The sequence below is a fragment of the Mesitornis unicolor genome, unplaced genomic scaffold, assembly GCF_000695765.1.
Source record: "Mesitornis unicolor isolate BGI_N332 unplaced genomic scaffold, ASM69576v1 scaffold6457, whole genome shotgun sequence".
NCBI lineage: Eukaryota > Metazoa > Chordata > Aves > Mesitornithiformes > Mesitornithidae > Mesitornis > Mesitornis unicolor.
Window position 1 is genome coordinate 192411 of NW_010198379.1, and position 12319 is coordinate 204729.

At 44.1% G+C, this 12319-nt stretch overlaps 1 protein-coding gene across 5 annotated transcripts in view; it reads right to left on the minus strand.

Moving 5' to 3' along the window:
* Window positions 1-1573: 1573 nt before the first annotated feature.
* Window positions 1574-12319, minus strand: part of MITF (microphthalmia-associated transcription factor) — a 48435-nt gene continuing 37689 nt past the window's right edge. For 2 of the 5 annotated variants that reach the window (XM_010189125.1, XM_010189127.1), the window contains 5 exons: window positions 11751-11868; window positions 8693-8749; window positions 7629-7704; window positions 6112-6259; window positions 3105-3506 (listed from right to left, as the gene is read on the minus strand). In XM_010189125.1, coding sequence (XP_010187427.1) covers window positions 3105-3506; window positions 6112-6259; window positions 7629-7704; window positions 8693-8749; window positions 11751-11868 — 801 coding nt within the window. Of the gene's footprint in view, window positions 3507-6111; window positions 6260-7628; window positions 7705-8692; window positions 8768-11750; window positions 11869-12319 lie in introns of all 5 variants that reach the window. The other 3 variants (XM_010189129.1, XM_010189126.1, XM_010189128.1) reach the window with 3 other exon arrangements.

A 12319-nucleotide genomic window follows, 5' to 3' on the forward strand; every position in this document is an offset into this window, starting at 1 on the left:
CACACCAAACCCTGCCTCAAATCACTGTCCCTGTCCTCTGCCATGTAAAACACCATGGCCACACATGCAAACTGGCAGACATCTCGTTTGCAGCCACTTGGAGGTCCCTGTTCCCCAGGGATGTTTCCACCACAGGGGGGTGAGCTCAGAGCAGAGCTGCAGCCAAAGGAAACAGAGAGAGAAGAGTGAGCAGGGCACAGCGAGTCCTGTGTGACCCCAGAGCCACACAGCACATTGGGAACACAACAGATGCTGGGGCCACAGCAACTTTCATCCAGAAACCCAGCTCCTGACAGAACAGTTTACCCTGAACCCCAACTCATCTCCACGCAGCACGCTGTAGCCAAAAACCCGACGCCGTGGCTGTCAGCGAGTACCAGTGTTTCACGTAAGCTTGAAAAGTATTTCTATACCACAGTCGAGACTTCCAATTTCTGAACACCCAGCACGGGCATCAAACCAAAACCCTTATTCAATATATTCAGTGGTTTTCAGTGAGCATGCACACCCTGATTCTGTACAGTGCTGCAGAGCAATGGGGAAGGGTAACGCAACCCCGTGACACAGCCACAAGCATTTTACAGCCCTGATTTTCTTTACCTATCACTGTTACCAAACAGCAGCACCAGAAGCCCATCCCTGCATGCTCGACTCAGAGCAAACCACAGCACAGCCGCCCCGCAGGGACCTTCCCTGCCCAAGGACCAGGGTGGCTACAGGATATCCTGCAGCCTCCTGGGTCCTGCTTTGTGCCACGGCTTCACTAACCTAGGAAAGCCACATTCCCAAAAGCTGTCTGGGGTGGGGGGGAGAGGCATCATCATAATCTAACTCCAGTTCCTTCTTCAAAACAAATTAAAAAATAAAAATAAAAAAAAAGCCACAACCCAGCGGTTGCACCAACGCTAACACATAGCTCGCTGCTCAAGCGGACGCAGACAGCCGGACGCAGCCAGCAACAGCCACAGAAAGAGCAACGCGAACACAGACCCCCAGTACCGTAACAGTGAGCTGAGACCCCACCGAGTGCAGGGAGCAGTGGGACCGGGCAGGGGGTGCTTCATGAACCCTCCATGGGGGAACGCTTGGGTGAGAGCTCAGCGAGCCACGCCGCAGGCTACGGCAACTCCTCAGCTGTCCCATCGCTGCCCAACTCACACTGACTTCTGAATACACGAACTGCTGCCACCAAGGTTTCCTTAGGAAGCCTGCCAAACTGGCACTCGAGTCACCAACCGCTCCACTCCTCCTGTCCAGCGTAGCACGAAGGAGAACGGGAAGCTCTTCGTTTCCCATACGTAGGCACCACCTCAGCATCACCCGGAAGCTCTCTCCTATGCCACGCTTCAGTCAGTGCTAGTCGAGGAAGACGACAACTAGAGTTTAAGGCACTTCATTCTGAACGAGATGCGCTCGCCTGCTGTCTGCGAGTCAGCAAGAGGCTGCTGTTGAGAATCCATCCATCATCTGTCCATCTGTCTGTCCGTCCATCCATCATCCATCCAACCGTCCATCTGTCTGTCCATCCATCCATCATCCATCCGTCTGTCCATCCATCCATCCGTCCTTCCGCCCAGCTCGTACCACCACGCCACCTCTGTCCCACACACCCAGGCTTGACAGAATACACGTCTAACTACCGTTATTGCATAGGACTACACTTGAGTAGCTAACGCACCCAACTACTTGTACAACATTGTTGCCTGTTAAAAATCCATGACGTTGTTATCAAGTAACGGTTATCTGCAGATACAGTAATTTACTCTTTTTTTTGTTTGATTTTTTTTTGTCTTACGTCAGCCCCAGTGCTGAAATGAAACACAAATTACTATAACGGGTATATTAACTACATAGTTATGTTTCCAAGCATATTACTATTTTTTTTTCCTGTATCACTAAAAATAAATATGTAAGTTCAGTTTCTCTACAGAGTTGTTTCATTACCTACTCTAAATCTGTACTCTACCTTAAATGTGTTTAAAAACATTTTCAAAGTGAGACTGTAATATACAAAATATTCTCAAAATCTCTCTTAAAACACAGAACCCTGCATAAAAGCTTCCTTTCAAGTGTTTACAAAGAACGCAGAAAACTTCCAATGAGTTTTAAAAATGTCAAAAAATCGTTGCAATATTAAGAGGCAAAAAACCTTACAAATGAAATACAAATATATTTCAAACAAAAAAGTTGAGGATAACTAAGGAATCCATGCAAATCAAAATAAACTGTACAATGCAATTTAAAAAAAATAAAGCCAATTAGATATGTACAACATAATGTGCCCAGCTGATAAAATATATCTCTATTTTTTGCCCAAAGAGCCTATACCGACTTACAGTGCTCCTGCTTGGTTACTGTTGGCAAGCCAGCAATGCGTGTCTCAAAACTAAATAAAAACCTAAGAGAAAACCCCGAGCCATGATTAAAAGGAAACCCCAAATCAGCTCAGAGTGAAATTAAAGGGCACTCTGAGACTCCCATCTCCTGCAATTTGCAGCAACAGCGTTTGGTGTCACAACCAGCACAATCAACGTCTTCACACCCGGGTTTTGCTGTTTGTATTCTGAGTGGAGCAGGGGGGGGATGTTTCCCTAAACAATTCTCATGTAAAGACCAACCTTGGAGGGACACTGTGTCTTTAAGGCAGCACTATTCGATTAATGCAATTACAAATTGGACTCTCATTTTTTTTGGTTTCTTTACATTCTTTAACTTTACATTTTGTTTCCAAGTAAATAGGTTGCATTTACAATTCTACGATCCCCCCCACCCCCAATAGAAACAGACTCTTCATTTGTATTTCTATTGCTTTGAGTAGATTTGACCAGTCCAAAGTTCTTGGAGGATCCAGTTCACAGATACTGTACATATGCTGTACAATATTTTGGAGGCATTGGTAGTTTTAAAATAGAATATACAAGTTTCTTCACAAAAATTCTAAAAAAAATCCTATATATATAATATATACACACACGCACACACACTGGGCTACTGATGAAGCACAAGGGAAAAAAAATAAATCAAAAAAATTCTACAAAAGGGTAAATTATTTAATCTACTGATCAAGAAACAAAGCAGTTTATGAAAGGTGTGCCGAGCAGACGCTAACAGGCGTGATCGGTGTCCTCCATGCTCACGCTGCTCCGCCTGCTACTCGTCTTGGATGCCCCAGGAGACACCGAGGAAAGCAGCGGGTCAGTGACTCCCACCGGGGAGAGGGTATCGTCCATCAGGATGTCTTCCAGTTTGGATCCCATTTTTGCAGGAACGCTGTACGTGCCGGTCGGTTCAGTCACGTTCCCCAGGTTGTCGCTGAAGGTGATGGTACCGTCGGTGAGGTCGAGGGTGGTGGTGCAGGACAGGTCTGCATGGTGCGGCATGAGGTCTTGGTTGCAGTTGTCCAGCACGGGCTCCTGTTTGATGACCCTGTTGACCATGTCAGGGGAGCAAAGGCCTGTAGATGGGACAAGGGACAGTCCGTGTGCCCGGGCTTGCATCTCAAGTTCCTGTGGGGGAAGAGAAGGGACAAATTAAAATAAATCTGAAAGCAAAATCTGTCATCTTACACTCTTGTGCGCTGTGATTTGCAGTTTCCTTCTGCTGGACACAAATAACTTCCTCCCTTTCCAACAGGAACAAGAGCTTGCACTTCTGCCCTGCAGATTCTCACCTGAACACTGTTTACTTGAAGAGCTGGATGAGCATCACCACACACACGTCCCTTCACACTTCTCAGAGCCTATGCCAGAGCCAAACCTCAGAAAAACCCCCGAGACAAATCCCACAGAAGGAAAACGTCGTCTCCCCCCGGGCCCCTTCCCAAACTGGTGTCATGATAAGCATCAGGTCAGGTGAGGAAAGCATTTAAAAGCTGGCAGGAAAAAATGAAATAGCAGGAGTGTACGCTTAGTACTTTGTAAAAAGTCCTACGTGAAGGCACAGCAAGTCTAGATGAAGTTTGTCATTTCCTGCTAGGGACATTTCTCATGCAAGTTTGGTAGAGCTGGAAGCAAAGATGTCAGCCAAAAGTGAGCAACACTGTTCTTGCACTGAAAAATGATAGGCAATGAAGGTCTTAAGACTTCACAAACAGCCTGGGTTCTTCAAATCTTCATGGGACATTGAAATCCCGTCTTCGTATTTAATCATATAGATGCACTTGAGGGAAGACGGGTAATAGAAGAAGTCACTTAACTGCAGCAGTAAAAGAGAAGTTTTGCTTTTACTTATGCATTATATCAGGCAATCACTGTTGTGGCTGTACTGTTTCTGGATATCCCTACCACTGATGTTCATTAACAGCCTTTTTCCATTTTCAAGCTGAAACAACAAGCTTGTAGTGGCACTCAGCAACATCAGTGGGGAAGGTGGAGGAAGGAAGCAGTTCCTGATTCTGTGCTTAATCAGAATCAACATCAAAAGGGAAAATACAGACTTTGGGTTATTTGCTGCCAGATGTATTCCCCAGTATTCAAGGGTCTGGTTTCTATGTAATTTTGATTCAAGAAGGAGCCAGAGCAGATGGCTGATGCAAAGGAAGACCAAAGATGCTTAAAAAGTGCTCTGACTTAGCTTTGAAATACCACTGCTCGGTGTTGCTCTGCAGAAGGGCTGTGCATCTTTATCATCTCAGTCTAGCAAACAGACTGCTCAAAGTACAGAAACTGCACTGAAACTCATCCCAGCCCGTTCTATTTTAGAGCTGTTTAATGCCACACTTGACTCTCAGGTATTTCTGGCTTCATTATCTGTTTTGGGGATTAGGGTCCTGGCACCCTGCAGCCTGCACGCAGACTTCAGCTGATTGCACTGCAGGTGAGCAGCAACACGAGAATATCTGGGACATTGCTGTCTCCCTGCTACATGTTCTTACACCCAATTCTAGATATAATCCTTTAATGAGTCTTTTATGGAGAGGGGTGGATATCCAGCTATCTTTGCCCACCTGGAGAACAGAGTTGACAACTAAAGCTGGGTAAGCTGCAAAGCTAAGGTTTCCTATCCAGTGTGAGGTGAAGGCAAAGGAATTAATCAGAGAAACAGAGTTCTCAGCCCTAAATCTCTGTGCAATACAGGCTGTTTGGAGCATGGGTGAATCTAAAAAGGCAGCAACCCATGGAGAAAACATATTCATGCCACCTACTGCTTTTCAGTGTTGAGAACTGGTTTACAGTCCCACAGACTTCAAGGAACAAGGAAAACAAGCAACCACAGCTCCTTGGACAAAAAAGGCAGCTCAGCATCCACAGCTCTTGGCTGCCTTGCTGCAAAATCTCCCGGAGCACTCACTTCAGCTGTGCTTCTCAGACAAACCTGGGCAGCCTCAATGTTAAATACAGCTCCCAGGACCCAGGGTATCTACAGGGAACTCACGACGTGGTGCTGCTGTGTCTGTCACCAATACTGCCCTCCCTGCCCAACTTGTCCCGTGGTCAGGGTTTACCCTCCACCAGAAAGCAGATGAGATTCCTGCAGAGCATCAAGGAGAGGCTGATCAAGAGGAGAAATAAGAGATCAGATGTAGAAGACTGCCATCTGTAGAGCTGCTCTGACAGATAGCGCCTGGATTGGTCTGCACATAATTTAGAAAACCCAAGCAAAACAGAAAGATTTCATTTATTTTCATTTACCTGAAACTACTTTCAGAAGAAAATAAAACAAGCACTAAGGTACTGGTAAAAAAAACTCCATGAACAACGCAACTGAAGCAAACATACTCCCAAACAGCTGAACTGAATTTGATCACTACCAATAAATACATCATGTATGAAGTCCCAATTCTTTAGGTCTGACACCCAAAGAAAGACTTCCATGTAAGTCTTTGTTATAGTGTGGTTTGCAACTTATGTTGGCCATAGTAGAAAAATAAAAATAGACAACCCCTAAGTGTTTTCCTAGAGCACTGGTATTTAAAAAAAAACAAACAACCAACTAACACATCCTGGGGTTTTTTTTCCTTAAGAAATCTCTGCGGACATCTCAGCACTGGTCACCAGTTACTAAACTGGTAGTTCCTTCTAAGCCACACTCCTACAAACAAGCTTCAGTTACCATGATTTGCAGTCACACCCTGCAACGTCAGGAGCATTTGCAGCTCATTTATCAGCAAACCTGGATTCTGAGCAGCAGGTGCCTGTTGGCGTGTTCCAACTTCTTCTGTCTGTTCTCGAGCTCCTTCGTGCGCTGCTGCTCTCTTTGCAGCTTGCGGATGTAGTCCACTGATGCTTTTAGAATAGTTCCCTTATTCCAGCGCATATCCCTTCAAAATAAAAAAGAGGAAGAGTTGAGGTTCTCAGAGAGGCTTTATTTTATAGTCATTGATAACTATGATTACACCTCCTTTATACATGATACCTGGCCGATAATTATTTCAAGTTTATGAATCCAGAAGGCATTTGAAATGCACTAGAGGGGGCCAGTGTGCAGCTATTGCACAGCAAACTGCTGCCAGCCCCAGCCCAGCCGAAGGGTGCAGAGCCCAGGCTCTCCACAGCCCCCACGACCAATCCCCTGCCTTCTGCACAGCCCGGGGCCACCACTGCACACAGCGACCGAAAACCAGGGGCTCCTTTCATTGCCAAGGGCAATGCAAGACAACAAGAAGAAAACCCCACAAGACTCTTCTGAGCTTAGGGCTTGCTACCTGGGTGATGCCTGATTTCAGCTGCGGAATTAAAGGACCATATAAGACCTGGTTCTTCTATGGGAGAAGGATCCGAGGCACTTTAGCTCCCAAGAAGGAGCAAGAAACAGCCCTCCTGGTAGCACTGAATCACAGCTGTGTTAGGGTAGGAAGAGAAGAGCCCAATACAGCAGCACATTCAGGTGCTTTTAATTTAAACTCTGGATAAAATACAAACACTACATTGCAGCCTAGGGATGCTGGTTCTTCAGTCAGGGGGGATGTGGCTCCTGTATTGCTTCTCCCACATTATTCCTTCCATGCTTGCTTCAGAGAGGCTGCCTGCATCGCCTTCTCCCCATCATCTCACTTTGTTTAAATAAATAAGTTTACTGCAGAGTATCAGACTAGAGATCCGCCTGTCCCGTAGGTCGATACTGTGCACAATTGGCTTGCTTGCCCTAGAGGGAGCTAAGGAGCCTCTGTGAAAAGTGGCTGTGAGTTGCTCCCAGAGCAACTGTCAGAAAATAATGGGAAAGATTCACAGGTCACTGATGCAGATTTAAGTGAGACTTTCAAGCTCCAGAGGCAAGGTGGGGTTCCTTCCTATTGAATCGGTGTTGGGTAACGTGAAGACAAGTTACTAACAGTAGAACTACCTAGGCAGTGAGACCAGACTAAGGTTTCACATCCAGACAACATCCATTCCCAGCCACAATCCCAGGGCCCTGCAATCTGCCGAGCTGCTGCACAACAGCACTGCGACTGTTTTGTGACAAAAATCATCACGTTAATATAAACTTGATTAAGTTCCAAGAGAGAAAAATAACCCTGAAACAATCCTAAAAATATATAATGGAACTTCAAACATTTCTACAGTCGTGGAATACCAAGATCATGCAAGAAAACTCCATTGTTTTGGTTTTTTTAAATTCTTTTTCTCCCCTAAGATGTATTTTCCTTTAACGCCTCCCTCCCACAGTCTCCCCGGGCACATTATACTTACGGGTCATTTGACTTGGGTATCAAAGTGCCCAGTTCTTTTATGCGATCATTAATATTAAATCTTCTTCTTCGTTCAACTTTAGGAAAAACAGCACAAACGTCAGAAGTAATCTTCACACTTAATTACAGCACACAAAGTGTTTCATCAAAGATCTCTTTAAGCGCCTTTGAAATGTTTGCCTGAAGCTTCAAACCCTGGGACAGAGCCATTTATTTTGCTCTCCTACACACGGACACGCTAAGAAGTTGTGTCTATGCTGTGAAAATGTGGGGTTGCCCAAGCAGCAGAGTTAAACCAAGACTCTGAAAAACAGGATGGCCCCGTTAGCAAATGTTTTCCTCGGGAAAAGCATCACAGACAAATTCAGAGACAAAAATTTAGGTGCTCAATGAAATCCTGAAGCAGGTACAAAATACATAGTGCCTCTTAAAGTACTCCTCCAGATGCAATACTTTGAGGATCCAAAAGTCAAACATAAAGATCAATTTTCCTGCAACAGCTTTTCATTCTGTGGAAAAGGCTTCTGAATAGTTCAAAGCATGAAACAGTTCCTTTTTTATAGTAATATAAAGTATAAAAGGACAACTTAAGGAGCCTTTAAATCATAAGATGCTCATTATTTTAAAATGTATTTTTCCCAATTGGAAATACACCTTAAATTGGAATTTAGAGAACTGCCACACTGACGTTTTAAGTCACAATTTGATCATTTGATCACATATCTATGATTTTAGATTAATAAAAAAGAGGCCAAAATTGTGTGAGGTGGATTTGTTAAAAGCAACTGGATCAAATGTTGTTCCCAGTAAATCCACTGATAATAACCACTTAAAATAAAGGAAGTTTAAAATTTAAGAGTAGATTTTAAGCCCACATTTCACAAGAATGAGATGTTTGATCTAAGGGCATACCATAATGAACTGGTACTATAATATACTACATACTACATCGTTATAATATACTATATACAGGGTCCCAATCAGATTTAAACCACCAGCATTCAAATGCTTAACACCCACAATCACGACTAGAACTGGTGCAAAACGCCAAGATCCCAAACTTACTCAAGTTGTGATTGTCTTTCTTTTGCCTCTCCTTAGCCAACGCTCTCGCTTCCGACTCTGTAGGAAAAATACATGCTGTGCATGTGAATGAAGCAATTAGAATTCAAGTAATTCAGACACAACGCTGCAGTCTGTGAAACTTTTGCACAGGAAGCCCGATCCATATTTGTCAAACCAATTCCTACAATGGGTGAGAAGGGCCTGTCCAGGCAGCTGTGACTGCCAAAACACAACGCTGCTGCTGAACTGCACCTCCTCTTCCCACACTGACTCTCACGACAGGAACGTTTCCCAGAGAGGCCCTGATTCAGCAAGGTATTTGAGGAATCCAAAGTACCTTCTCCTGCGTTTACACGCGGACGCAGCACGCAGCGGCTGGACCAGAGGAGCAGCATGTTTGCTGCATCGCTGCCCCGCAGGATGTGAAGCATTCGGGAGTCACAGGCTCCACTCAGCAGAATTAAAGCTACGTCCTCCTGAGACACGTGCAGGCACATCAGCACAGGACTCAAGGTATGACTTGAGTGGCCTATTAAAAATGCTGTGTTTTCCAGCTATGCTAACTCTCATTATCTGAAAAATTCAACAGCTTTATTAGCAACATTGTGAAAAAACAGTGGTCTTTGCTTCAGGAAAAGCAAAGGGAAACTAATGACAACCATGCTGCTCATCAGTTGTCTCCTCACCTCAGAACTGTTCTTAACCTCGCTCCACACATCTAATATTGGACTTTAGCATGCGACATCTCAAGCAAAAACATAACTAAATTCGCTATTTTCAGTTCTCATTTGATCTGACATTTCTCAAGCAACTTTAAGTATTTTCGTGGTTGTTTTACCCCTTTTTAATTTCCAAAAAGGTGAGGTCCTGTTGCATTTAAAGCTCTTACTGTTTCACAGTTAGACAGTGAGGATGAACGAATACACAATCTATTATTACAGAAACAAAATTCCTTACTCATTCCAACAAGTTTCTTTCCTGTATTTTTAGTTTTAAGGAATACAGATTATGTCCTACCCAATTCAAAATAACAGGCAATAAGGGTTTCCCTTGGAGTACTGGAAGTTTGCTACTTCATTACTTAGAATACACAGAGCCACCCCAATATTATAGGCAGCATAACAAGACACATCCTTTGTAATGCTCAGCTCCCAAAAGATCCCTAAAAAACCTCAAAATATTAATGCATGTCTCAATGAAATTTAGGCTCAATCTGATATTGCCTTATGAAAACACCTAGGAGGTTTTGTAAGGCCAAAAGTGATGAAAACCGCACTCCTGGTGAGCAGGATTGCCACTGAATGCTTTAGTAACTGCAGCTGAGAACTCACAACCATCATCAACATCAGATGCTGGGATAATACATTTGGCTCTTCATTTAGGTATTTATACAGTAGGATAAATAAAGGTCTCTGACAAATGCTAGATTTAAATATTGCAAGCTCTCTCCAGCCTAGCTCCAATAGCAAAATCAGGAAATGGAGAACCAAAAGACTCCTGCTGGCAATCATATACTGAGTTTTAAATGACTGCCTGTCAGCAAGCACCATGAGCAGGGCTTTCTGCACAACGGCTTGGCCAGATCCATGTCAAAGTGACTGCTGTTAAACCTGAGTTTCATTCCGAACCCTCTCTTCAATCAAATGCAACCTGCTAGCATACAAGAACAGAAGCAGCACTCAACTAAAGTGTTTCTGTGTACAGGTGAGTGTAGCATATAGACACTTAGGTTATTGACGACTTCCATAAGACCTCTTACTCACTAATTTCCCTGCTCTTCCTACACAACTGCAGTGAATCCACCAGCCTGGACATCCAACAAGTTGGATATTTCTTTTGCCGTCTACAGCCACCTTTAACTTCCTGTAACTGGGGCAATGAAACCATAATGCAGGACTTTGAGTAGTTCTCGTCCCCTCCCACCCTTCTCTTAACACAGCTCCATCGCTGTACAAGCTTTTCTTTTTCTAGCAGCCACAAATTGTGCAGTTTTTGTGACTTCATTTGGTGCCGATCTCCAATTTTGTGCAGTCACATCAACGCAAATATCGGCCAGCTCAGCAAGGTGGCATTTCCTTCTGAGGAGCTGACTCCTGGGCTATTAAAACTGCTCTACTGAAACTAATTCCTGCCCAGAACCTGCTTGGCAACCGAGTCAGCCCGTGAGTTTTCACAAGAGAAGCCCAGAAAGATGACAGAGAAGAAAGAAATGATGCCTCTACCACACTGCCTGCAGCATGGCTCCCTCTTGGGTCTAAACCAGCCATTTCTGGGCACTAGGAGAATTTTGCCATTGGTTCTAGGATGGATATCTGTTTGCTCCTCCTGCGGCCAAGCTTGCCTTGTATACTGTACCCTACATGTGGTCATAGCCTCTTTCAAGTGAAGCAGAACAGCAAAAATAAGACATGCTTGAGAATATGCAACTTCTTCTTTCTTACTTCACACCATTCAGCTTTTGTACACACGTGCTTGAGAGAAAGACGCTTTTAATGTCCCCCTTCCCGCTCCCTGCCTCCCACGGCCTGTTCAGAGCACTGCTGAAAGAACCAACATGACACTACATTTACAGGATACTTCATGTTCATCTTAGTTTAAGGGAGTATATTCTCTCTCAAGTGCCTAATTTGATATTTTAGAGGATTCCGATTTCATATTACAACAGGTTCTTTGTTCATTACTGCCCTCCCCAACTAAAGTAAAGCCACAACACGCAGCATTCCTTGACACAAATCCTTCAGAGACTCCAGATATGAAGTTATTAAAGTTTGGTGTTCATAAAGCAAACAATAAACCCAAACTAGAAAACAGCTCTGTGAGAGATGCATGGACGGTTCCTGTGACACCATGTTCTCAATGTGCAGATTTTACTGTAACAACTGGGGACCTTATCTTGATTTGCCACAGTGAACACACACATGAACACAACTGCATTGCAGGCTAATACATCTGCAAAGCATAAAGTAATATTTTCTTTCTCACAACAGAAACTATGTCCAATATCACCTGAATTCAAAACAACTCCGTTACTCCAAGGTGGTATTATAGACATATTTACCTGTAAGCTCCCTTTTTATATTAGGAAGATTAGCTGGACAGGAGTTGCTGATGTTTAGTCCTGGAGGAGGCATGCTTTGGTTGCCATAAAGGTCAATCAAATTGCCAGACACAGGCAACTGGAAAAGATAAACAAGGAAAAGGATCATTTGGTTTGCCCTTGTGAAAGGCTTTGTACAGAAAAACAGTGTTAGGATCTGGTAAGAAATCTGTGCTCTTTTCCATCCGCAAACAGAGCCTGCGATAAGGCCAGCGAAAGTCACCCATGTGCATGGACATGAGGAATAAAAACCACCTACACTAGGAAAACTCTGTCCTCCCCCCTCAAGAATGCGCAGACAGAACTTGGTTTGGTTTTAAATGCAAGGGAACACAACTCCATTCAAAGCCTATGGACAGGACAAGTAACGCGCTGACAACATTGCTGTATTGGAGCTCCTTGTTTTTCAGTGACACCATTGGATCTGTACCCCCAGCACTCCTCTAACTCTAAAACCTGACTGAGCCTACAGAACACCCCCAGAGGAAGCCCCCATTTTTCCAGGAATATGTGAGCAAAAGCACTTCACA